General features: G+C 38.5%; 1 protein-coding gene across 1 annotated transcript; it reads left to right on the top strand.

Annotated features, from left to right (window-relative positions):
• Nucleotides 1–99: 99 nt before the first annotated feature.
• On the top strand, nt 100–13,952 carry LOC120800008 (macrophage mannose receptor 1-like). Its single transcript, XM_040145711.1, has 11 exons — nt 100–147; nt 2,086–2,135; nt 2,233–2,315; nt 3,423–3,721; nt 5,055–5,180; nt 6,305–6,404; nt 6,677–6,745; nt 7,329–7,420; nt 10,303–10,428; nt 10,859–10,958; nt 13,758–13,952. Exons 1-11 carry the CDS (start codon nt 145–147, stop codon nt 13,823–13,825), a joined length of 1,116 nt encoding a protein of 371 aa, XP_040001645.1. The 5' UTR covers nt 100–144; the 3' UTR covers nt 13,826–13,952.
• The last annotated feature ends 13,965 nt before the right edge of the window (nt 13,953–27,917 follow it).

The raw sequence follows: 27,917 nt of genomic DNA, 5'->3' as shown, positions 1-27,917 counted from the left end.
AGAGGCAGGAACCTCAAGCAGCACAGGGCTCCGGGGGTGCAGCTGAGAGGGAGAGAGAGAGAGAGAGAGAGGAGCTATGGAGAAGAGATAGAAAGAAGAGCAGGTGCAGCACGGCAGCAGATACTTAGGTCAGACCCCAGTATAATGGTGAGTCGAATTCCGATGAATAGGCCACTGACAGAGTGGTCACAGTCAGACAGCAAACACAGGAAAGTCGGCTTCTGTCCTAGCATCTGAACTGATGGCTGACTGACAACTGGACATGCGGCACACCATGATTATTTACTGGGAAGCATTACTGGGAAGCATAGAGAGTGTCAGGTGACCTGCATTAGCATGATTAGTATGAGCACAGTTGTGAATGAGCCGGTCATTGTAAACATACTGCAAACGGCTAGAGCTAATCAGTCAATACAAGTGAGACTTAAGTGGTCTACCTGACCTTATGTTATGCTTCGTGTATGTCAATTAAGTGTAATTTAATAAACTTAATATTCTTCTACAAATGATTGCACCTTAATCCAACATATTACATTTACACTGGTACTAAATCAATGTTTTTGCGCTTTTATACCAGTAAGTAGTTACAATTGTGATGCCAACCTTAAAGCTGGACAAATTTGTTTTTTTATAGTAACAATGACTCACTAACCATGTGAATGTGAAAGTGTGTAGAATCTATGGAGAAATTGTCAACCAACACAGCAGTTCCCCTCAGCTCTACGGAGAATTCAGCATCATTCAGCTTATTGTTTGGGTTTTATGGCTTGCACCTGTAGTGCAAGTTAGCAATTCATTGGTGAAAATTGTGTATCATTAAGTTGTTAAGACAAATATATTTGCTCGAGGAGTTGGTAGAGACCAAAATCGACCTAGAAGGAAGCTAAAATGTTGGACTGCCTAAAAACTGCCCGAAAAAGGAAAAAACAAAAAAACAAAAATCTGTTAATGCAGGTTTAAACACTGACAAACCACAATAGCAAAGTTGCATACTAATACCAAAACACTGAGACGTAAGACTCTTACACTCTCCTTAGCTGAGGGGAACTGCTGAGTCACATAGTAGTTTCATCACTAAGTGTGACAACTATGAAAAACATAGTTATTTAATTCATTATTTATATACAAAATATCAATTGACCAACTTATACAAGTTAACAAGTGCTTGTCTATACATCATATATATATATACTGTAAACAAACCTGCAACTGGTTTTAATGTTGTGGCTGAATGTTGTTTAATTGGTTTCCTGTTTTTTGGAGTAGTTACTGGTACGGTTTTTCATATATTTATGAGAGATCATGTCTGCTCAGGGATAGGTATTAATTTTCGCAAATCAAATCAGGGACTTTCAAATTCAAAAGATCCTTTTATGGAATTTATCTAATCCAAATGAAATTGGAATTGTAATTTACTTTCATTTCAGGTTTTAATTTTGAGAATTTAAAGGTGTTAAATTATGTTTACACACATTAAAATAATCAGGAGTGAGTTCTGGGACAGCAGATTAAAAGTTTTAGTTTTAAATGGGCAATGATATGTTAAGAAATATCTGGTGACCTTTTTTACCCAGAGCGGAGAAATTACTATGTACAGTAAATACGGTTAATACCCTTGGTTGCACCTTCAATACCAACATGACGTGAGATGTGACCGTCATTAACTGATTAGCAGCTCTTTAGTTGTAGCTTTAGTTGATATCCCAGAAATCAAAGTCAGCAGGTGCTACTTTAGGCCCTCAGAACAAAAAATCAAAAATCTCTAATTTTCAGTCATTGGTTTGCGCCTATTAATTCCTGCTATATTCACAAATACACTAAGAACTGAATTTAAATCTCAGCACATAAATTGAGTTTTTGTTTGGTTTTCATCCTGATCTGTCTGACTTCCTGGAAAAATGGAAAGCATTTAAACTGGGGCACAGCAACACTCAAAGACATTAAGCTTCCAGCAGTTTCGGGAAACTACTTGAACAAACACTGATAAATTGATATCTTTATGTAGACATGCTGATTAATTTATCACATGGATGTTAAGTACATATTTGACTGAAATGGGTTAACTTGTGATGTGGAACTATAAAGCCCCGGGCAATTTGGGATCTCCCTGCGGAAGATCATCTCTTATTTACCAGGTAAGCCTTTTTAGCACCTTTTCCACTCCATCAGAACCAAAATAAGGGATGAAGTGAATTTTAAGTGCTGAGTGATGAATGTTTTCTTCTATGGCAGGGGTGCATCATTCATCACCATGAAGTCATCTCTTTTCCTTTGTGTTCTCCTGGGTGTTGTCTTCTCTGTCAGGACTGCATCAGGTATGTCACTAAAATAAGCCTGAAACATGGAGTCGCGTCCCTTGTTCTGTTTGACACAGTTCTCTCTATAGAGCAAATGCATTTAAGAGCAAAAATAATAATAAATCATGATGTCTGAATGGCTGGCATCTTCTGAACACACAGCACTACTGATGTTTTTTCAACATGATAGATCCAGTGTCTTCCACATAAACAGGTAGAATAACGAATTAAAATGGACCTGTCTGATGTGTGTAGAGGTATGTGTGGTTATTTTGTTGTGTGATTTAATAAAGGTACACACAGCGGGCAGTCGTGTGTAATGGCAGTGTGCTCTGGCACGGCATTCAAATAAGAGGTTGCAGATTTATCAACATACATGTCCTGCTACCTTCAGGCTACAAGGATTTCATGAACCGAAGGAGAAACTTTTTATTTAGTAACTGTAAAGGAGCTGTGGACAACAGAATCAGTCATATTCATTCTAAATGCTGACTGCTTAATGACGTTTCTGTTTTGGCCACATTAAATGTTGTCTTTTGATGCTGATTTCAACACATCTTCTGGCTGGGGAGTGTTTAATTAAAGTAGTTTAAGAGACATGGGTCGGAAACGTCTATCCTCATTGTAAAGTTTCAGCCCATTTTCCACCATAATACCAACAACTCGCCTAGCACTGCTTCATGTGCACCATGCTCCCTGTGCCAAAATATCACACAGACTGGCAAAGTGAATTTCAAGGTCAGAAAATAGCAAAGGGTCTGAGTGCTTTTTATACACAAGGAAAAAAAAAGATCTCATCAAAGCACTGTGCATGACCTGATTTTAAGTTTTTCTCATATCAGATCAGTTTATAAAAATGTCTTTTTCACCTTTGCATAGATGATATGAATGTCAAACAAAACAATTTAAATACAGCATGTAAGCAAGTTGAGCCCCCAATTAATGTTTTGTTTTTCGGTGTTTGAACACTTTCAACTATTTATATGATGAAAATTTAGTACAGGATTCACTCATGAGAGGAGTTGAAGGGGGTTTTGTGTACCACATGTGAAAAGAGTTTGACAACGTAGGGTTAACATGATGATATTTTTGAAGTAATACAGCCTTTAATTCTTTTCTTCACAGTGCCTCCTGTAGAGGCTGTCACTGTTACTAACCCATTCACGACAGATATAGTGACAGGGCTTTACAATGACCCTACCTCCACACAGACCACTGATTCAACCACACTGTACTCTACACCCATCACTCCACTCACATCATCTTATTGTTGTATCACCACATCTTCATCAGCCATACCACCACAACCTACTACATACACTACTCCCTTGACAAGCCAGATGATGTGTCCTGATGGATGGGAGGTGTTCCTGGGACGTTGCTACTACTTTGTGTATGAGGGCAAGACCTGGCCTGAGGCTCAGGTAAAGACTGACTTAAGACTGCAGTACCAAACACACTGTATAGAAAACACAACTCATCTATAAATGAAATGTAGACCTACTGGTCAGTTTGTTGGGCTCTCTACATTAATTCCCTCCAAGACAAATATTGTACATATTGTACATTATCAGCATTATATAATCTAACATCAGTGTTAGATTGGAGCCTTACTTATTCAGTGATGTGTTTTTATATATATGTATGTGTAATGGCAGTGTAAGTAAATAAAGCCATAGTACAGGCAGACTGATTAGTTTTTTTCAGTTTTTTAAGCCACTGTAAATTAATGTTTGCTATTTATGGAAGCTAATTTCTGTCAGGAAAAGTTGAAAATTGTATGAAAATTTAGGAATTACTAAAATAAAAAAATAAAAATACTTTTGAAAAATTTACTAAAATTATTTTATAGTAAGTCATAATGTTTAGAGCTACTAAAGCTAGCTCTGATTTACCAACATGATTTTGAATTTCTGAGTCAAAATTCTAAATAATTATCTCTTAATTTTAATTAATGACCCAAAATTGCGACTTACAATCATTTTGAATTAGTGAGTCAAAATTATGACATAGTGTCTAATAAATTTGAAAAATAATGTTAAAAAGTTTGCAATCTGGTCAGTAAATAAACATAATAAATGAATAGTAAAATAAATAACCAAAAAAAGAGAGGTTATAATTTTGAGATAGTATCTCATAATGTTGACCTGAAAAGTCAGAATTCAGAGTGAGTACAAAGTCAAAGTTTTTCCTTTTCCTGGCATAAATGGGCTTCCACCGTTTTATTCTTACTAAAGGAAAAGGTTAAAAGTATGATGGCATATGATGCCGTTAATCAGGTCAAGAGAGATGAAGAGCATTGTTGTATTCAAGCATTTGTTATATTTCAGGACCCAGATTATAAGGTTACCTGGTTAAAATTTCACATGTGCAGTGCAGTGTACGTGCATTGTTTTTTTGTTTTTTGAAACACCAATAGAAGCCACTCCAGCAATATATCATTACAAACAAAATTTGGAAAAAGAGAGACTTATTCTTGTGTTTTGTGTGTTGTAAGCATTGGGTGCATATTGTGATTGTAGTTTGAATATTTTGCACTGATTTCCTAAATCAAATCACTTTGATTTCTTACATAGTGTCCATCCATTTGACATCAAATGTGAATTTAAATTAGGAGCAGTTCCCAATATTCTGTTTTAACCTCACAATGGACTACCATTTATATTCTTTGCAGTTCTTTGTAAAGCAAAACTTTGACTGCATGAACTTTAGATATTCTTTAATGTGTCTCTCTTTGTCCTGTTTCTCCCCCACCAGTCATACTGTGCACTGCTCGACTCCATGCTGGTCCCCGTCCACAGCAGTCAAGAGTACGCTTTCCTCCAGCAGCTCACCAACAATAATGGTGGTCAAGATGCTTGGCTGGGTGGTTTCTACCTACAGGTACAAACCATACCATGATGTAATTTTATTAGCCATGGTGGTAGCAATTTGCAGTACCACAAAGAAATAAAGATTTTAGAGGCACTTGGCAGAAAAAAATCGGAATTGTCTAAGGAATTTCAGGAATATAACTAGGTTTTGAGACATGTTTTCTAGATTGAGGTGGTGACATTTGATAATTGAGAATGTCAGGGTAAATCAGGCACTTTTATATCGACTCATGCACTAAATTCTGTATTTTTGACTGTCATTGTGTGGACACGTAAATGAACACACGCACTACAGAACAGTGTATGACAGAAGCTTGAACACACGTTTCTTAGATTATCTGAGAGTTTGAAACACCTTTCTTCATACATCAACAATAATAAACTGATTTCATTGAAAGTGATATAACTCCTTTATGCTTAAAGATTGTTGATGCAGAGACATTTGTTAATCACAGTACAATTTATCTTTGAAAAATGCCATAGTTGTGTTTTTAGCATTTAATCTATTATGGTGATGAAACATTATTGAAATATTGTTGATGAAGACCACACTACAAACCCTGACTCACACAGTGCTCAGACATATTTAAAATATGGTGCAAGAGGATCTCAGCGGGACCTCTTATGTGCATGTTATTTTAATCAAGTACCAAAAGCTTTGGCTTTTTGTCAGTTTTTCTTTGAAGATCATGTCAAAGTCTTCCCCCAAAACAGAACCAGACAAAATAAACTCTCCAAGGTAAATTCCCCTGCAATGAAACTGACTTGGTTCAGTTAGTTTGCATTGTTGGCTCCATTTGGCTCACTCGGTTGGGATTATATGTACAGTATCTTCTGTCAAAGTAAACAAAGATGTGTCCACTGAGGATAGAAGCTTAAAGCCAGGAAGTAAAGACTTTGCCACACTGACTGTTTGCTTGTTTTAAGGACATCTCAGTGGCAGCTCAGTGTTACGACTGGTAATGGAGTGTTAGCCCAACAAATACATGTATGCACTATATTAAGATAATGTTGATAATTATGACTGTTTCCCTTTTTGCAATTGATTTCTTTCTTCATATTTTTGATAGTTATTTTAAGTTACTCTCTACTGCACAACAAAGCACTGATATTGATATTGTGCTTTTCCTCCAGGACCAGTGGTTATGGATTGATGGTTCCTGGTTCTACAACAACAACTGGAGCAGTGAGTCTCCAGACAGCACCGACCCCTGCCTACTGCTCAATTCTAATGGTAAGAAAACACACACGTGATGGTCCAGGGACCCTAATAATACATTGTATAAATGGGTATCACAGGCCATGGGGGTAAATTGCCCAATGGCCTGCAGTCAGTACAAAGGAGAAAACAACAGTGACTGTGAGAATGATTTTGTCTCACATATGGACTTCATTTTCAGAATGAAAAATCAAAGCCACTTGTGTGAGTTTGGGCATTTATCATCTGAAAAGTTATATAACACTGTGCTCCGTTATTGTCATGGCCTTTGTCTTCTCTTTTCACAGAGGCATGGAGCAATTCCCCATGCAACACTAGTGGCTTTGCGTCCATCTGTGTGAAGAACTCCAATGTCCGTAAGCCCATTTTTTTTGTTTTCGCTTGACTCATAAGGGAGGTTCATGGTGAAGTTACAGCGTCAGAGAAGAGAATGAGAGAATGAGACAGAGGTTTATGAGATCCTTTATATTACTTTGTGTTTTTTCAGACTACTGCTATACACACACTCATTGTTGTACTTTTTCAAGGCATTCATCTCTACTGGCATCATATTTTTATCATGACACTGACATGATTAGAGTCTCCAAACGTTCTGTTAGTTACCTGTCAAATTTTAGAGGAACTCTCAAACTAAAAGCACACCCTGAAACAATTTAGTTTGAGCTTTGTGAAGAAATTAAGAACCTGCCTTGTCCAAAGCTTGAAACATGAGACAGTCTGATTTCTGGTTCTCAGGGAGAATTGTTGTTAATCACAAAAATTAGATAAAATGAGAGGTAGATGAGTTCTCCCATGGTAGGGTTTTTTTGTTAGTGCTTTGTAAAAGGTAAAGGAAGACAGGCAGTCTTAGGTGAAAAATGCATGGTTGTGGAGTTGAATCCAGAGAATTGTAGTAAATTGAAGGGCATGCATGATTTTGTTTTTGTTTGACGTTCACAGCACGGGGGATGGTGTGTCCTGAAGGCTGGATGGGTTTCAAAGGCAGCTGTTATTACTACAACTCTGAATATCTGTCCTGGCCTGAAGCTGATGTAAATACACAATACAAGAGCCCTGTTCCAACATCAGAATATATCCTGTATCCAGATTGTTTGCAAATACAATAGCTAGGTAACATACACAGAGGTGGGTAGAAACGAGTGGCCTTTACTCCATTACATAACTTTTTTGTTTAATTGTACTTGTTGGATTAGTTTTAATGCAGCATAGTTTTTACTTTGACTTGAGTACATTTCTAGAGAAAAATCACTACTCAGTGAAACATACTCCGTTATACTTAGATACATTGATCGGGCTACTTTGATTTCTTTATTACTTTATGCATTCATGTACATTCTGCGCAGAGTGCAGAGAGTTTTGGACGCAGGTCTGAGGTCAGGACATCAGAGAACTGTTTTGACTCTGAACTGACAGAGAGCAGCAACTGTGTCTGTTGTGATAAAGCCAGTAAGTTCATTTGGCTAAACACAGCTTCCAAACTACCACCTTTCCCACTTTCTACCGTGTAAATATTGGAGCTAACGGTGTGGGTCCGCAACTGCATTAACCAGTCATCATTCATTTGGCCTGACAAAGAGAGAGAGAAAAGTAGAGAGCAAGTATCCTGATAACTGATCTAAAGTTTCAAACACAGATGCTCTTCTTTGGGTAAAAGTGAAGCATTGAACACATCTGTTTTTAATACACAATTCATAATGAAACGTCACCTCATTATCTCTTAATGAGCCTAAATTAGTCATCTGATATTAGGAATTTTCTTTCTTTTTCTTCCAAAATGTCAGACCTACTCTTGGCCTTACACCGATCAACCACAACATTAAAACCCATTACCTGCTGAATAGTGTATATATACAGTATATATACATTGATCAACCAAAACATTAAAACCGGTAACTGGTTTTAATGTTGTAGCTGATTGGTGTATATTCTCATTTAGAAACCGACATAACCCCTATAATTTTTAGAATTATGCAAGCTGTAAATGTGCATCACACCGATTACATTGCATTACGCTGTTTTATCATTTACTGTACTTTATTAAGGGGAATGATGTGGATCTCACTAGTCTGACTCCTTGCTATTAAAATGCGGGCCTATTTTGAGTAAGATTAGAGACTGGTTTGGCCACTTCTAGAATCTTGTTGTATGAACTGGAATTATGTTGATCTTTAAGGACACTGTAATATCTTGACACTCCTATTTATACTATTTCCTTTTAGACATGATACACATGGTCCATGCATATGTGATCTGCTGATTTATTTCCAAATAATAATATAATCTAATATAGGAGGCAACAAGCAAAGAATGTAGTTAAAATGTCTTCATAAAGTGTATAATTAATGCAATACTCACATGGAAATTTTTGTGATGACACTTGAGAGACACAGACTGGGAATATTGTCTTGGTGTGTGTAGCAGATTATCCGGTCAGGAGATACTGTGATATTTCATTACAAACCGCCCAGGCACAGAGGTATATGTTCGCTTCTTTACTTTTACCTGAGGATTATCATCTGTGGTTTAGATGATGTCAGTCATATCCACATAAAATAAAATAAGTGCTATGCCAGTATTTTTTCTTCACTAGGTTACTCGCTACTCAAGTTGTTTTTAAGTAGATACTTTTGTGCTCTAACACTAGTAGTTTTTTCGATGACTACCTTTACTTCTGCTTGAGTACTTGTTTTACAAAGTAACAGTACTTTTACTTGAGTACAGTTTTTGGGTACTCTATCCACCTCTGTTCATATATAGTAGCCTAGTCCATTATTTATTTCACTTGGGCCTCTACTTGGAAATTGGTCCCGTTTCCCGGTTAATGCAAAAAGTCTCTCCATGGTTACCTTTTGTCTTGATTAATTCAGTGTAATGTCCGTTTCCAAAGCGCTAATTCCATCAGTGCAGCAAGAGTCTTGTCAGGCATTCGGCTCAACACTTCCCCTAAACTTTTGTCATTAAAAGTCTTGCAGCCTTTCCTTTGCATTGAAGGCTTTTGATATGAAGAAACATCAGGAAGTGTTGAGTTTTGTTGACAGTGATTTAATATCAGTCAAGAGTACAGCAAATTAGAAACGTCTCGAATCAATTAAAGTTTGAAAACATGATTTGCGTTAAAAAAGAGGAAACTTAGAGAAGCAGAGTTGTGAGTATAACATGTTCAAATGGATGCTAAACTGAATTTACTATGCAAGTTACTGTCTTCAAGTATTACTCCACCTCAAGATTGTTGATACAGTCTGTATCAGCGACTGGCATTTTTTGTTCGTAATAGCCTCTTCTATTCAAGATCATTCAAGACTATTATTTGAATACTGGTTTTTATATGAAAATTTACTGTATACACTAAGTCACAAATAAGAAAAATACATATTTGTCTCCAATATATCTCAATTATACATTATGTTTTAGCTCTGTAATCTAGTACTTTGGATTTAAAATGAAGTGATGACTATGAGGTGTAAGTGCTGGCTTTCAGCTTTTTCTTAAGAGTGTCAGCATTAACATTGAATGAACCATGTAGGAATTGTAACCATTTTATAAGCTGTCCATTAATTTTTTGGAACAAAATTTATAGAACAAATTAACAAAAGCTTAAAGTTGTTATAACAGTTGAAAACAAGTCTTCAAGCCTACTACAACCCACTCATGTTTACCCACGCTTAACATAGTCAAATTGAGTTTACTCTCTAATTTTTCCGCCAGTGGTCACTTTCTTTCCTTCTCTTCTCCTTCCTTCTCCTACCTCCTCTCTCTGACCTTGTACATGCTGCCTTTTACTTCTGTGTGCCTCCTTTCATACTGTTACTCTCTACCCTACCCTTGACCTTAATTTCACCTCTTTTCCTCTTTCTCCTGTACTTCCTGCTCTGTTCCATGCTTCATCCTTCTCTGCCCTCTTTTTCTCCACCAGAATTACTGTTCTGGTCTCCAGGCCAGCCTGGTCTCCATCCACAGCCTTCAGGAGTATTTCTTCCTCTACGAGAAAACCACCGCTTATGGATTTTCTCCAACCTGGCTGGGTGGATTCTACCTTGAGGTGAGACAATTAAACAGCAGATTAACCATTAAGAGTTTCTGTGCTGTACTGACAAAGATACATACAAGAGAGAAAGCATACACATTAAGGGAAATGCTCTCCAAATCCAGAAATTATATAAATTATATAAATACCAAGGCACATACAAGCATGAAAGCACAAATACTTATACATACATACATATAATTTGCTTACTCAAAACCTAAATGTCTAAATGTGTAGGGATTGAAAAGCCCTTACCTTAGCGCCATCTGTGGGTAGTATTAAGAATAACACCATGGTAGACACCATCAACCCTGCAAAGATTAAAATTTTGCACACATTGGCTTTAAATTATAATAATAGATGTTCTTTCACTAACACACTTAGAAAAAAGATAAATCCACTAAGAGCTTTGATTAAATGATAACATATCACTGTCTCACTCAAGGACCAGTGGATGTGGCTAGATGGTTCCTGGTTTTATCAGGGATTTTTTATTCAGATGTCTACATACAGCATCAACTCCTGTCTTTCAACATCCAGCTCTGGTAAGAAACCACACTTACAGTACATAGTTGGAGGTTTCTTTAAACAATCTCAGTTTCATCCACAGAAAAGACTGGATCGTGGTCATTTTTAAAATCAAACTCTAGCTCAAGTGCAAATTCGGTGGTTAGTTTTTGATGTAGAAAGAAAATTTTGACAAGTTTTATGATCCATCACCAGCCTGTATGAAGTAGATGTATGAATTCTATGTATGTATTTATTAATTTATTTTTTAATGATAGAGTTTGGCTTTAGCTATTTCTGCATAAACTCTGCAAAAACTCCTTATACATACATGGTTCGCTGAAAGAATGCCCTATCAAATTTAAAGGTGGAGTAGGCAATTCTGGAGAAAAATTGTTGATATTTGAATTCGGCAGCAAAACAAATACACCCCTCCCTTCAGTGCTCCTTCAAGAGCTCCGCCCCCCAAATTCATGGACATGCATTGCTAAGGCAACAACACAATTGCACAATCCAGTCTTATACTGAGATTCTCTAAAATGTCATCAAACAAACTACATGCACACAAACACAACGTCCAAAAAGCAACAGAGTAAAAACTAGCGAGAGTTAGTTGTTTAGATTGTTTTTACAAAACTACAGTTACGGAAGAGAAGACTGTAGGTTTGTAGCTAAGCTAACAAGGAAGGCAATGTTACCTGGTGTAGTATTTCGAATTATGCATCAATCCCACTGCAGCAAACTTCTGTTTTTAGGTCTTTGTGTCTATAGAACCCTTTGCACGTTGTACGGACAAATACCATGATATAGACCAAACAATGAGATAGTTACAGTTGCTCCTGTGAAGCTGACATGCAGAGAGAACAGGACGGTTACCAGAGCCAGCACACTAGCTGCAGACAGCGATACTCACAGCTCTCCTGCTACAATAGCTAACACCACATCAACAACATATCATGGCAAACTAGAAAGTAAGCTGAATGTCCATGGGCAAGTTATTCTATGTTAATGGACACACAAATGTGACACCGGTACCTGCTTGCTAACTAACCAGTTGGGATATCACAAACAGGACAAAACAATACTGACCTACTGGCTCTGTGAAACATAGTCTCTCCAGCATAGTTGAACTGGCCATCAGGACAAATCCCAGTGGGCCGTCAAGTGGGCCGCCGCATCAGTGGGTTGGTGGACTGTTAAAAATTTTACAAAGTCCTTAAAGATTTTACCAGCCTTATCAGTCTCTTTACCAGCCCTTTCTGTGTGCCTGTCATTCGGGGTGTGGGCAGGTCCCAGCACATAAGTCCAGGGCTGAAATTCTTTCCAAGTCCGACTGTGCAGCCTCAACGTTGGGAAGCCTAGCCAATGTTCACGCGGGTTTTCCCCCTCGCATGATCATAGTGCTCCAACAATTTTGAACAATTTCGGACCACAACGGATTTTTTTCATCACATACACAGAATGGACTGCTAGCATACCATAAGGAGATATTAACTGAATTTGACAAAAAGTGTATTAGATTCACTTACTCTACCTTTAAGTGAAAACATTTTAGATATGAGCTTTCTTTTGTTTGAAACAAGCAATTTTGAGTTCCAGTGCAATAAGTGATTGTCCCTTGGTAAGATTTTTCACGATGTACATACATCAGAGGTCTTAAAACAGGATCAAAGAACTTAAAATAAGATTAGTTCTTTTGTTGTTTCTAGATAACAAAAGTTCACACAGGCAATACCAGTATAAAGTCTTGCCCAACTAGGTTATGAACCTACAATTTTCATCTGGCACTGATGCACCATGCCAACTGACCTGTTATTGCTGCGGCTCTAACCATGCTAATGTTGATCAGTGGGTCTAACACTTTGGTCCAGTCTGAAATATCTCATCAGCCATTGGATTTCCATGGAATTTTGCACAGACATTTATGGTCCCCAGAGGATTTCTCTAAGTGACTTCGGTGATTCCCTTGCTTTTCCTCTAGACTATGGAATGGATTGAAATTTGGATTGAAATTTGGTTCATATATAATTGGTCCCCAGAGGATGAATCTCAGTGACTTTAGTGACCCTCTGACTCTGACCTTATGACATTCTCATCAGTGTACATTGTAGTTTGCATTAAGTGCTAACTAACAAATGTTAGTATGTGTGGAACATTAGCAAATGTTAGCACGCTGACATTCCAAAATCAGAATTTATCTCAAAATACTGCTGTACCTACAGACTCAGAGGTCCACTAGCATGGCTGGATACTATTAAGTCTTGTTTATAAACAATGGACATTGAAAAAAAATCAACTTTGATGACAAATTTGACCAATATGATTGAGTTCATTCATAGTTAGTCCTTTTTTATGAAGTTTCTACATCATTTTGTCTGTGCCTGGCACATGTGTAAGCATTTTCCAGCATCAGAAAAGGGGTAATGATTATTCTGAGACTATAGGTTGTATTGTACTGAATTTGAAGTAAACCATCTGAGGCACTATATTTATCAATGGAAAGTGACAAGTTCATACAAACAAAAGTGTAAACCTTGAAATTAGATATTTTGTCCCAAGAATTAGGCCAGAAGACTGAATTTTTTTCTTTTCTTGAGACTTCAGCGTCAAAGCATATAGGAGGATAAAACGTCACCAGAAGTCAAACAAACCTTGCACAGTTAGCACCAAGATAATTAAATCCATACACATAATAAGTCAGGCTAGATTTAAAATCTGAATATAATATTATCTCACTTACTTGTAAATAGAGTTTTTGTAATGTTTTCTGTATAGGGCATAAGGATACGTTCATTTGTTGCAAATATCTAAGTCTTTCTCTTGTTCTCTCCTTACAGATGGTTGGACTAATTATGACTGTGAACAGAGCTTCCCTTCGTTTTGCGTGATGAATGAGGTTGTGTAAAGGATGCACTTTAAATCTGTGCACAGACAGCATAACGGAATAATTCAGTCAAGTACAAATTTAACCCAATCGTATTATTCCCAAAATTGCCAAAGTGTCTATTTCGTGCAAAATTCCAAACAAATTAAAGTAATATATCATCCCAGAGTTTCAAGGTGGTTATGTTTTCCAAAACACACACACACACACACACACACACACACACACACACACACACACACACACACACACACACACACACACACACACACACACACACACACACAACATGTAGTTGAATATGTTGATTTTTCTACAAAAAAACCAAAAGGTTCTTTGCTGTAACACCCACACCTCTATCCATCCATCCATCCACCCACCCATCCATTCATCCACCCATCCATCCATCCATCCATTTTCTACCACTTACTGTATCTGGAGTCGACGCACACCTCTCCTTTCCGAAATTGGACTCAAAGTCCCAAGGGAGATATTTTTGCCACAACATAAGCGCACAATCAGTGTTTAAAGACTTTTATTTTAAAGTAGTACTTCCTCACCAAAAGGTAGTTTGTTGCCACTGTGTGCGGAGAAGAGGCAGAAGACACTGCATCAATGTGCAACTCCTCAACGCACAAACCCTGGGATAAAAATGATAAAAGTAAAATTAAAAAAGGGCTGATGACAGCTACTAAGAAGCTGTGAGGCACACAGAAAAAATAAAAATAATAAAAAATAGTGACACACACACTGAAGAAACATTAAACACTCAACACTGACAAGTTCATATAAAACCTACCTATTATGTACAGTTTGCTAGTATAAAGATCAGCTCATCATAGTACATTTAAAAAGAACATTCAGATTCAGACGAATTGACTTTACTGTTAAGACAAGACTAAAAGTCTAAAGGCGTGCTAGAAGCTCTGTTTGTGAGGCTATATTTAGACACAGTGCTTACAATGATTGCTTATATGCTGATGGTTATAAGCTGTCATCTTTACCATGTTCACTGTCTTCTTTCAGTTAGTTAGCATGCTAACATTTGCTAATGAGCACTAAACACAAAGTGAAGCTGAGGCTGATAGTAATGTCATTAATCATTACTATCTGACCCTAATTAGTGTTTTTCCAAGGTATTAGAAACATTGACATTTTGACCTGATAATGTTGCTAGATGAAAAGTTGGAGGATCACCAAAGTTATTTTATGTAGCCTATCCAAAAGTTGAGACACCTCACTCAAAAAACAAATGACAACCTCATGGTGGCGCCAGAGTACAGTTATCGGATCACCAAAGTTAGTAGTATAGATCGCAGCGTGAAAGCTGGCTGTCATTGAGAGGAGGGAGACGCAATAATTGTTTAAATATGGGGATAACATTTCCATACACTCTTTCCTCTAAAACATTCATATAGTGTTCCACTTGGTTGTTCAGAAGGAAAGTGACAGAAATAGTTGTTTAAAGAATGGAAAAAGAGAGGCGGTGAGAGATATTCAAACTTAGCTTAACTTCTCAGCTCCAGACAGCTGGCCAATCAAAGTGGGTGTGAATGTGGTATTGTCAGTTTCAGAGAGACTTCTGTTAGCTGACACCAGCAGTAAAGGTGATAAAATTAGTACAGTAAAATGTCATTTACCGAAAATTAGCCCAGGTTATGCTGCTTATAGTATGTTCACTGGGAGGCTCCATAGGTGAGATGTTGCTGTTAGCTCGTAGTTTATTATATTTGTTATATAATAGTTATTTATTAGCTGACATCAGTGCTTTTTGCAAAGATGTGCCCCCACAGTCGTCTTGATCTTTGGCAGTCTGTAAAGAACGCATGGATGGTTCAAGCAGAATTCAACCGAAGTCAGAGCCTAGGCTGAATCTTACCAGCCAATCAGAGCAGAGATCCAGCATAATTGTCTAGTGAGGGGATAATGTATCAACCACATTAAATGCTGTAGTATAATAAACTGAAATTTACTATGTTCACTTGACAATTGTCAGTTTTTTAGCCTTTTTCTCTGTTTGTCACTAACATGTTTTGGTTGCTTGCTCATAGTTTCTGTCCTTCACTTTAGGGCAGTCTGGTTTTTGATTTCTATTTGCTGAGTCACTGGACTTGATTGTAGGATAAGATTATAAACTTGCACACTGATCCAGGATCTACTACATAACTTGTACACATATAAGAACTGCTCTTGTATCTGATCTGATCTGCTGAAACAAGAAGGCATCTAAGAAGTCTTTGTCATACAATCTGTAAATTTTGAAATGTTCCAGGCTGTAACACACAAAGAGGAATGTGTTGGATGTGGCATCTAGAGCTGTTTTACGTCATCTGACATCTGTGTTTATTGTCACAGTAAAATATTCAAATAAGCCTTGAGGGAAAAAAATTGCAATATTCTTACAGCAATTGTGCATTTTGCTGTAATGAATCACTAAATAGTTTTTATTTTACTATCTTTCACAGTCTTTCTCTTAATTATTTAAAATGTTTTAAGATGTTTGTGACTGACTTTTTAAAGAGGGCAGAAGAGAATATAGCACAATGCAGGTTCCACATAAAGATGTATAATAATAATAATAATAAGAGTAATAATAGGACTAGTAATAGGACTAATAATAAGACTAACACTAACAATAATAAGACTAATAATAAAACTAATAATAATAATAACAAGACTAATAATAATGACTGAAGCAGTGGGTTTCGAGCAAGATAATGGGGGCAGTAGGTGGTTTGCAGTCACAGATCCAGACTCTGCAGTTCTAGAGGCAGAGATACATGCAAAAAGTGACAGGAGGCAAGAGCAGAGAGATGAGAAAGCACAAAACTACAGGAGAAAGAAGATGCAGAGTTAGTAACAAGTATTAATGGGATATGAATGCATGCAGATGGAGAGGGAGAGGTGGAGAGAGGAGCTTGGTACATCATGGAAAGTCCCCTGGCAGTCTAGGCCTATAGCAGCATAACTAGGGGATGGTTCAAGCAAAGCCTGAGCCAGTCCTAACTGTAAGCTTTATCAAAAAGGAAGGTTTTAAGCCTACTCTTAAATGTGGAGAGGGTGTCTGCCTCCTGGACCCAAACTGGAAGAAGGTTCCACGGTAAAGGAGCCTGACAGCTGAAGGCTCTGCCTCCCATTCTACATTCAGAGACTCTAAGAACCACAAGTAAGCCTGAGTTCTGAGAGCGCAGTGTTCTACTGGGGTAATAGGTACTATGAGCTCTTTCAGATATGCTGGTGTCTGACCATTAAGGGCTTTGTAGGTGAGGAAGAGAATTTCAAATTCTATTCTGAGCATGGACTAGTTTGTCTGCATGCTTTTGAGACATGATGTACCTGATTTTTGCAATGTTAAGTAGGTGAAAAAAGGCAGTCCTTGTACTTTGTTTTATGTGAGAGTCAAAGGACATTTCCTGATCAGAGAGAACTCTGAGATTCCTAACAGTGGTGCTGGAGGCCAGGGCAGTGCCATCTAGAGTAACTATATCATTAGATAATGTGTTTCTGAGGTGTTGGGGGCCAAGCACAATAACTTCAGTTTTGTCAGAATTTAATAGAAAATTGCTGGTCATCCAGGTCTTTATGTCCTTAAGGCATTTAAAAGAAGAAAAGCTCCCTGTTTCTCCTCCCTACCTCTGTTTTCTCCTTTCCACATGACTCTTGCAATTATCTCTGCAGTCTTTCTCAACTCTCAAACTATCCTGTTCTTATTCTTATACCTTCCTTTGTCTCTGTTCCTCTCTTTCCCCAGGCTCTCTCAGGTAGAGAAGTGCTTTCCTCTCAGGAGTGTCTCCCTCAAGCAGTGAGGACAGGTGGTGTTATAGACATCCAGCCATGTGTTGCTTTATCCTTGGCATCCCAACATGTCCAAGATGCTGCTGTGGTCTCCCCTCCCTTAAGAAAAAAATGAATCAGTTAGTCTGCCTGACCTTTAATTTTACTACAGTACACAGTTAGTGACATTCAAATGTAGCAGTAGTCACCTTCATTTGTACATTTGCAATAGATTTTTATTTCCCCTTTTTTTTCATTCTTGCAAGGAATCTTTACTTTAAATGCAGTACAACATTACATATGGTTTATTTGAACTTACTTGGAAAATTTCATGGCAGCATTACGTCTACATGTGAATAAGGCCTTATGTTATTCGCCGGTATAGTTAAATAGTTCTGTCCCGGAAGAAATTAAGTTTCACATTTACATGAGAATAGTGGGAAAAAGATCCTTTATCACCAAGCTCTGTACTTGTCTATGTCGCTGTGATTTAGGAACCTACAACTACACTATGAAACCACACACCACAAAACCTTTTGTTTTGTTTTTAAAACTTAAAATACCATTAATTTATCTCTTAAAAATTAAGTCTTATTAATGAGATTTCAAGGAGATAAGAGGCAAAAGACACACTTAAAATATATCATACAGCAAAAAAACTGTCCATACCTAAAAAAAACCCTTCATCTTTAATTTAGATCCTCAAAACACCAATTAATACCCTGAAGACAAAAATTTTACTCTAATTTTTCTAACATGCCAATGAATGTCAGGTTGTTCCATAAGTAAGTTGCCAAGAGATATGACAAAAATCCAGAATGGTACATAGACAAAACAGAAAGTGGCGGAAAAAATGTTTTCATCTTTTAAGTATCAGTTTCAATTTCAATGTCGAGAACAAACAATTTTTCTTTCAAAATTGAATGTGCATCCTAATGAACAAAAGGTGGCCGATGACAAAAAAGTTTTTTATTTTTATTTGTTTATTTTTTCAACATATAATCATTTCAGATGATATCAAATTAATACCCAAGTTTTCAAGTGAAGTCCAGAATACTTCACCTTTATAGTATATAGCCACATGGGTGTTTAGTTATTGTCAAAGGCTATGTACAATCATGTACAGTGACATGTTTGATCTGATGACAAATGACACAGAAAGGGAAGCAACAAATTCCCTGCTTGGAAGGTTTCAGAACCCTAACTGGCCTTTAAACAATTGGATAATGAAATACAACACTGAGACAAAATAGCTTAAGTGACTTCAAAAGATACAACACATTGTAGGACTATTTATGTGTAAAGTCCATTGCAGTGGACATGAAAAATTACAATAACATAACATGAGTTCAAAGGGGAAATATTAAGTATTTTAATTTAAAACAAATTAACATTAACTAAGATTATCAAAAGAATGTGAAGAAATAACAGTTTTGACATTATGTCAAAGAAGTCGTCCCACCAGGATTTGTCCCGTTATGCCTTATGGCAAGTCTGACTATAGCATAAGGGAAAGGGGGACGGCAAAGAGTGCATTTCATTGTTTCTTATTATAGGGCTGAACACCCCAACTTTCTGGTAATATGCTGCTCCGTATTTGTTATGAGTATGAATTCGACATTTGGCCAATCCTACATATTTCCACTTTAAGTTTTAGAGTTTGTCTCATTACTGCATGTAAAAAAAAAAAATAAATAAAACTGGGAAAAATATTCTTATCAGTTGAAGAAATCCAGGTTGAACTGGCCCCAAATCTTGGGTCAACATCAAACCATCTAGCCTACTAATGGTTACTGGTTAAAATTATTAGCACCAATGAATTTTAAGGACAGGATTTAAAATTTCTTCAGAAATAATTGAAAATTAACCAAATTTGTATAATCAGGACATGTAATAAAATGTCCAAAGTTACTGAACAACAACAACAACAACAACAACAACAACAACAACAACAAAATGCTTTCAAATAGTGAAAATGTACGCCTGACACAATTACTGACACCGTTTTGTTGAGTAACTTAGTAAGACACACCTGTGCTTAACTTTCAGCGTTCATATGACCTGAATTAACCAATGAATGATGGTTTTACTACATAAAAGGGGGCTTATTGTTTCCTGTTTCTTCCAGTACCAGAGGCTGTCTAAGAGCGTCAGAAATACTAACATCAAAAAACAAAACAACTCCAAAGGCTACAAGGTGATTACCAAAGATCTTTAAATCCCAGTTTCAACAGTTTGTAATTTTACAGTCATTAAAACTATTGAGATGCTTCCAGGACATCGTGCTAAGAAGAAACTCAATAAGAGAAGTCTGCAAAGGTTTATGCCGATTGTAGAAAAAACACCACGCAAGACATCTAAAGAGCTTCAGGCATACCTGGACCAATCTTGAGTGGTGATTTCAACTCTGACCCAAGAAATACACCACTATTGAAAGAAAGGTACAAAAAGGCAAAACTAATGTTTGCAAAAACCTCCATAGATAACCCACAGTCTTTCTGGGATAATGTTCTATGGATGGATGAAACCACAGTAGAGCTATTTGGGAATGCAATGCATCAGTTTGTTTATAGGCGATGAAATGAAGCCCTTAAGGAAAAGAACATCCTGCCTACATTAAAATATGGTGGAGGTTCTATCATCCTGTGGGGCTGCTTTCCTACCTCTGGTACCAGAAGCACTGAATGTATCAAAGGAATGACGAAATCAGAAAATGACCAAGGCATTTTAAAGCGAAATGTGTTACCCAGTGTCAGAAACTAGGTTTGAGGCTAAGGTCTTGGATCTTTCAGCAGGACAATGACCCAAAGCACACATCCAGCAGCACAAAAGAATGATAGAAAAGGAAAGGATGGACTGTTTTAAACTGGCCAGCAATGAGTCCTGACCTAAATCCCGGTGAAAACCTTTAGAGAGTTTTGAAATCTGCCATATGAAAAAGGACTGTGGCAAACTTAAAAGAACTTGAATGCATAGCAATGGAAGAGCAGCAGAAACTACCAGCAGACAGGTGAAAGAAGCTTCTAGATGGCTACGAGAAACATTTAGAGGCTGTCAAAGGTTCTGCAACCTCTCTGCAGATTCCATGGTGGACTTGATGGCCTTCCTTTCTTGCAGCTCCAATGATGCCAAGTAGGGTGAAGCCCTTGCACAGTGAGCAGCAAGTAAAGCCTCTACATCCCACTTCGACGGGCTCAAAGCAAGCCTTCCAGTCTCTCAACCGGCAGTGCTCCACCAGCTCCTGGTACTTGGACCGCTTCCACTCATTTGCCTCCTCTATGCAGTCCTCCCAGGGAACTGGACTCTGCCCTAAGCTGCTCTCCAGCCATGACAAAGGCAATATTGCTTTGGATGTGCATGTGCTTGATGTTAGCCACGGCTTTGGAGGTGGCCTCTGCAACCAGCTTCAGGACCTGGTCATGTCGCCAGTGGTAGCAGCCCTCCCTCAGGGCTGTTAGGCAGCTGCTGAGGATTTGCTCCAGGGAACCTTTTCCAGGGCACCTAGGACATGCTGGAGTATCACTCTTGCCCCAGAAGTGGAGATTTGCTGGGCTGGGTAGGACATCATACACAGCTTGGACCATGAACTTGATTCACTGGGGTTCTGCCTGCCAGATGTCAGACCAGGTTATTCAGCAGGTTCCCTGCTGCTGCATGCCCACCATCCTGCTGGTCTCCTCCTCCTCAACTCCTGCCCACAGCTCCTTCAGGACCAGAGGGTGTCTGTCCTTGCCATGGGCCTTGTCATAGTGAAGTTGTGGGATGGCTCCCAGCCATACCCGTCCTGTCGCCACTAGGCCCACCAAATCCCTGTGTCTCACCCGAGACTCTGCATTCTTCAGTCCTTCCTGGGCTCTCCACTTCCTGCCTGTTCAGACAACAATGCCTGCTGAAGACACTCTGGGGTCCCTGGAATCCAGATAAAGCAGTGCCTTTCTTGTGCTGGAAACCTTAAACTCCTGGTCAAGGCTACTGATCGGGAGCTGGAGTTTATTGATCCTCCTGTACAGTGCTGCAATATTCAGGCTATTTGGCAGACCCATCCATCTGAAGTGGTAGCTGCTGATTTTCCTCTCCAGGGTCTCGACTGTTGACAGTGTTACTTCATACACCAACAGGCCAGACGACTCAAGGTAGGAAACTATATTGGTAGATCTAAGCCTTGAACCTGCTGGGTAAGCCAGACTTGTCTACTGTGGTGAGCCAAGCCTAAGACTCCTCGATAGTGGCTTGGATTGAAGTTGCATCCCTAAGGCTAAAATCAAAGACCTTGGCCCTGGATTTGGTTGGTTTGAAACTCACCCTTGCCCACAAGATGAGCTTTTCCAAGCCCTGGAGGATTCAACCACCACCTGGCACTGTTGTTGTGTTGACAGAAAGGTTGTCAATGAAGGCTCTGATGGGGGGCTGCCAAACACCAGACTCAGACAAGGGGGGCTCTTACACTCCACTTCAGCTGCCTTGACCACCATGTTCATGGCAAGGGCGAAGAGAGTAACTGAGATGGTGCACCCAGTTATGATGCCAACGCCAGTCTGATGTTGTGTCCCCAGAAGTGACTCTGAGCCTGAAGTTCCCACAGTAGTTCAGGATGATGTCCTTGATCTTGCTGGGCACATGGTGTTGGTCAAGGGTAGTCTCCGCCAGCTTGTGAGGTATTGAACTGCATGCATTAGCGAGGTCAAGCCAAAGCACCACCAGGTCTCCCTTCCCTTCAAGGTCCTCCCTGATCAGCTGGGTGACAACTGCGGTATGTTCAATGTAGCCAGGTATGCCACCTTTCTGGACCTATGTGTTAATATAAGCATTCTTTAGGGGGAAGTCTTTCATCCCTCTGGATAGAATACTGAAGAGGATCTTCCCCTCCATGCTGAGCAACGAGATGGATCTGAACTGCTCCAGCCTCGTTGAGTCCTCCTCCTTGGGTATCCAGATGCCCTCCATCTGCCTCCACTGGTCAGGAACAGATGACCTGCACCCAGTCACTCGCAGAATCTTCCAAAGGTTTCTGAGGAGCTCTGGGCAGCGCTCTTACACTTTATAGGGTACTCCACTGGTACCTGGAGCTGAGCTCACTCTGGCTGTAGTAACCACCTCTTGGACTTCCTTCCAGGTGAGCTCTCTGGTGTTGAACACCACTGTAGGAGGTGGTATGTCCAAAAGGGCTCTGAGGGGCCCTAACTCCTGCTCTTTATCAGAGTCGCTCAGAGTGTTGTGCAGGGAGTGGTTCATCTCCTCCTTGGAGCAGGCAAGGTGGCCTGTGCGCTTCTGCCCTAGCAGCTGCTTAATGATTCTGAATAGATTGGCTATAAAGGCAGTTCGCTTCCTGCCTTTTTCTCTCCTTCTCCTGTGCCATTCTGCTCTGTGCAGAGTCATGATTTTCCTCCTGATGTGCCAGAGCACGGCCAGTGGTGGTTTCTTCCTCAGTTGCTATCTTGAACTGTCTTGCCAGAGTACGAAGCTCTTGCCACAGTTAGTGAGAGCTTAGTGCTTGGAATTTCTAGCCTCACTATTATGTAAGTTTTGTTTTTTAATTTTCTTTTGTTCAGTAACCTTGGACATTTTATGAAGAATATTTTGATTATACAAATTTGGTTAATTTGCTTGTATTTCTGAAGATATTCTAAATTCTCTACTTAAAATTCAGGGGTGTGAATAATTTCAACCAGAATTTTATCAAGTGAAGAAACCACCGCTAAAAATTAAGAGATCAGGCTTATTAACCTTCTTGTTGAGAGTTAAGTGAGAACAATGATACCACTTATATTTGTCCACTAGATATGAAGCTACACATATAAGCTGGTTAGCTTAGTTTAGCATTAAGCCTGGAAACAGGGGACACAGTTAGCCCGGCTGCGTCTGAATGTAACAAAGTCCACATACCGGCCCCCCTAAAACTCACTAGTTAAAACATTATATCTTGTTTCTTTGAAAAATTGTGGTTTTACAGGCCACAAAGGCCTGGCAACCTCACAGTCTGCTAAATTAAGCTAACTGGCTGGCTGTAAGTTTATATTTAGCTTATAGACATAAGAGTTGCATTGATCTGCTCAACTCTTGGCAAGAATACAAAACATATTTCCCAAAATGTTGAACTATTCTTCAAGTTTTTTTTTTTTTTTTTCTAGTTACGTGTCAACTTGCAAACTAATATAGCCTCCTGTGACTATCAACCATAATGTAATCTAACTCATTTAAGAAAATGACTTGTATTTTTGGTAATTAGTTTTTGTGCTACAGGAACATTACATTTAATCACCAACAGCATAATTTAGCTACCTACCTACCTTCCTAAGTAATTAACTAACCAGATTTACCAGGTCTTAAGGTGGGCTACCATTACATCAATTGACATGGTGCAGTTAGCTCAGCTTTATCCTCCTTAATATCCATGTACCTGCAGCACCTGAGCCTCACAGTCTATTCTTAATCACAACAGCATCTATTTTCAGCCCTGGCCTTAATCTCAGGGTTTATGTTGGGCTGCGTTGACAAAGAAATGTGCCTCAAATAGCACATTAACAGACAAGCTTAGTTTACCTCCATTTTATAGTTAGCCGTGTGTCCCTGAGGTCAGCTCTCAGTGGAGCTGTGTCTGAGGTAACAGTCTTAATGAGGAAGAAGTGGCTATGTTGTTCCAGACATAAAGAATAGTGCTAAAGAAAATTTATTTCATTTATTTTCATTAAAATCTGTATGTATTCAGATAAAAATCACATTTAATGAGGAGGAATTGCCATATTAATATATTACCATTATTGCAATAATGTCTTTAGTGCTATTTTACATTACATTTTGTAGGTGGTTGAGGTAGGAGGTGATAATTATAAAAGAGATTAACCAGAATAATATCATGAACCCTCAGGTGTGCTCATTTCACAAACTGTAAAATGTAAAACACTCTGAAGGTGATGGCTAATGTCTAGCTAAAGGAAAAGTCACACCTAATTTTATATTGCAGTGTTGAAACTCTCTCCAGTGATTATAATCCCTCACAATTCTAATGAAATTCCTGCTTACATTTATCCCTGAAACTCTAACAGAAAATTGAGACTTGGATGAATGTGGGTTGCGAAGGATGTTTCTACATTCATTTGACCTTTATAGTGATATAGCAGATGGATTCATTCGAAATGACTCAGATTTCCTGAGGTCTGATTTAGCTCTGACTGGAATTTATTACGGTAAAACAACTGCTCTCAAGCACCATGCCAATTCCTGAAAGATATGGTGGTCATACGTGGAGGTAATTTCTCCAAATATATCAGTTATTATCTTGTTTTGGATGAGGTGCAAAACACCAAATAATATAGTTTTAATAAATAAATCATTGCAGGACAAATATAGTTGAATGTTCTTATCTATATAGAACATAAAAAGGCTCCTCACAAAAAAACATGATTAGAAACTTCCAACTCATTGGTGTGAATTAAGTGATTTAATTGACGATTGTTGTTTATGTGTAGTCAAAAGAAACATGTAATGCTATGGTATAAAGGCCATATTATACAGTATTTTACTGTAAACGGACATATCCAAAAAATAGTTTAGAGCACTCAGGAATAAATTTTTTACTGCAGTTTCAACTATATACAAATAAATGCATCATACAAAAATGAATGAAGAAAACACAAAATAAAAGAAATATATACAGTTGTCGCTGTATGAATGTGCATGTGAATGAGTGAATGTGGCATGTAGTGTAAAGCGCTTTGACTGGTCAATAGGACTAGAAAATTCATATGAGTGCAGTCCATTTTAAAGTGGCATGAAGAACTTTGGGCACCCCTGGTCAAAATTTCTGTTACTGTATAAGTGTGTAAGCACCCCCAAGAAATTTGAGCTCTCAGACAACTTTTACTGAGGTCTCTCAGACCTTACTTAGCTTGTTTGGGCTATGGCTTGTTCACAGTAATCGTTAGGAAAGACCAAGTGATGCAGACGTCAAAGCTTTATAAACACTCTGACTCCCCAAACTTTGTCTCAACAATCAGCAGCCATGGGCTCCTTCTTAGCAGCTGCCCAGCATTCTGAAATTTATAATAATTGATGGCCACAAGGCAAGAGAAGGCTGTAAGACGATAGAAAGGAGTTTTCAGGTAGCCATATACTCACTTCATAACGTAATTAAATGCAAATGGAAGTTAACAGGAATGGTGAGATCTGGAAGACCAAGAAAACTTTCTGAAAGAACTGTATATTCTAGAGAACTATATATATATATATATATATATATATATATATATATATGTATAGATATATGTATATATATATATATACATATACATATGTAAATACATATACATATGTATATACATATACATGCGGTGCACAGGTTGGTCTGCCTGGTCTTGCAGTCTTGGGTGACTGCTCTATCGTCCAGTAGCTGGTGCTTAGCACCCCTGGTATTACTACCAATTCCTTTCTGGGCCCTTCTCATGTATTGGACCATTCATCTTAGCCGCTATGATGCCTGACAGGAGCTTCCATGTTGTACAGAGGCAGGTTATTGGCCGGTAGTTGGATGGAATCGTGCCCTTCTGGGGGTCCTTCATGATCAGGACTGTCCGCCCTTGGGTTAACCACTCTGGGTGCGTCCCATCCATCAGTGGCTGGTTCATTTGTGCTGCCAGGCATTCATGGAGTGCAGTCAGTTTCTTTAGCCAGTAGGTGTGGATATTGTCCGGGCCCGGTGCTGTCCAGCTCTTCATACCTGACACTCGTTCTTGGATGTCTGCCATTGTAATGGTTACTGGATCTTTTTCTGGGAGATTGCTGTGGTCCGCTCTTAGATCCACTAGCCACTGAGCATTGGTGTTATGTGATGCCTCCTTCTCCCATATGCTCTTCCAGTATTGTTCAGTCTCAACCCTGGGAGGATCTGTTCTCATGTTATTACCTTCTCACTTCAGGCGGGTAGCCAGAGCTGTGAGCCTTTGCTTGGCAGTCTCCAGTGCCTCAGGTATAGGCAGCTTGTTGTACTTCCTGGGTATCCCTTTTGTCCCCACACCTTTCTGTAGCTCTGAGAGTTAACTAACTTCTCTCCGTGTTGCCTTGATCTTGGCCTCCGGCCTTGTTCTCCATGGGGGGTAATGCTCTTAGTGGCTTATGGTGTTCATCTGGTAGCAATGCGTCTCTAGGATCACTGTTGCTGTGGTGTGTATCAGCTATATATATATATATATGTGCGTATATATATATATATATATATATATATATGTGCGTATGTATGTGTGTGTATGTATATATATATATATATATATGTATGTATATATATATATGTAAATATATATATATATGTATGTATATATATATATGTATATATACATATATGTATATATATATGTATATATATATATACATATATGTATATACATGTATACATATATATGTATATATACATATATATATATTCACATGTTCACAGTGACATTCACATTTCGAAACTTTCTAAGTGTTCCTATAAAGAGAGAGTGTCACTGCAACAACAGTCGCCTTCAGTTCCCAGACGATGTGCTTAAACAATGACTAAAATATATTTACTGTAAGAACAGTTTCAGTTAACTATCTCTCTGAGAGTATGACTATTCCAGCAGGCTGTACAGTATTCTTAATTTATTAGTAGACCACTTTTCTAAACAGAGCAGTTCAGTGTGATAAAGCATTCTCACAGACGGGTGACACAGTAAAAACTAATGTACTTAAACATAGTTTAGGTATATTAGTGATGTGTCGTTTCACCATGAGCCGCAAGAACAATTCAGTGCTTGTTGTCATAGATTCATAGTGTTAGCAATGAACAGCATTTTTCCAAAAGATATCCCCTCATTTGGTGCTTCAATGATGGTGGAAGAGAGCATTGTCTAGCAAGTCACTTCAGGTTGTTCATAGGTATACCAGTGAAGGCTAAAACTAGGACCAAGGATGGGAAATAAACAGTACATGCGTACGGTGTATGAAGCAAGCATCCAGTTTAGTTGACTGGTGCATGCGCAGTTGGCACACTTGTAGTGCAGACAGTCCACGTGGACTCAAATTTTGGGCTGCACGCAGACATACAGGGTCCATATGAATCCTCTTGGACTTGGGCTGATGACGAAACTGATGTCACAGAGAATGACGCGACACGATCTGGGCATGCAGATGTGGAAACCATGCGTTGGCCTTAATAACAGTAAATACAAGGCTGTAAGGCTTAATATGCCGTGTGCTGTAAATTTAATTTGTATCAAAGGTCATGATATGATTTAATAACAATCTATAACCTGCAAGTGGAAATGAATGGTAAAATTGCTTTGTAACATGAATGGTGTGCTTGTAGTGTTTGCCTCACGACTGT

This window comes from Xiphias gladius, chromosome 15, assembly GCF_016859285.1.
Source record: "Xiphias gladius isolate SHS-SW01 ecotype Sanya breed wild chromosome 15, ASM1685928v1, whole genome shotgun sequence".
Lineage (NCBI taxonomy): Eukaryota > Metazoa > Chordata > Actinopteri > Istiophoriformes > Xiphiidae > Xiphias > Xiphias gladius.
The sequence above is the reverse complement of the archived record's forward strand: the minus strand, read 5'-3'. Positions and strand labels throughout refer to the sequence as shown.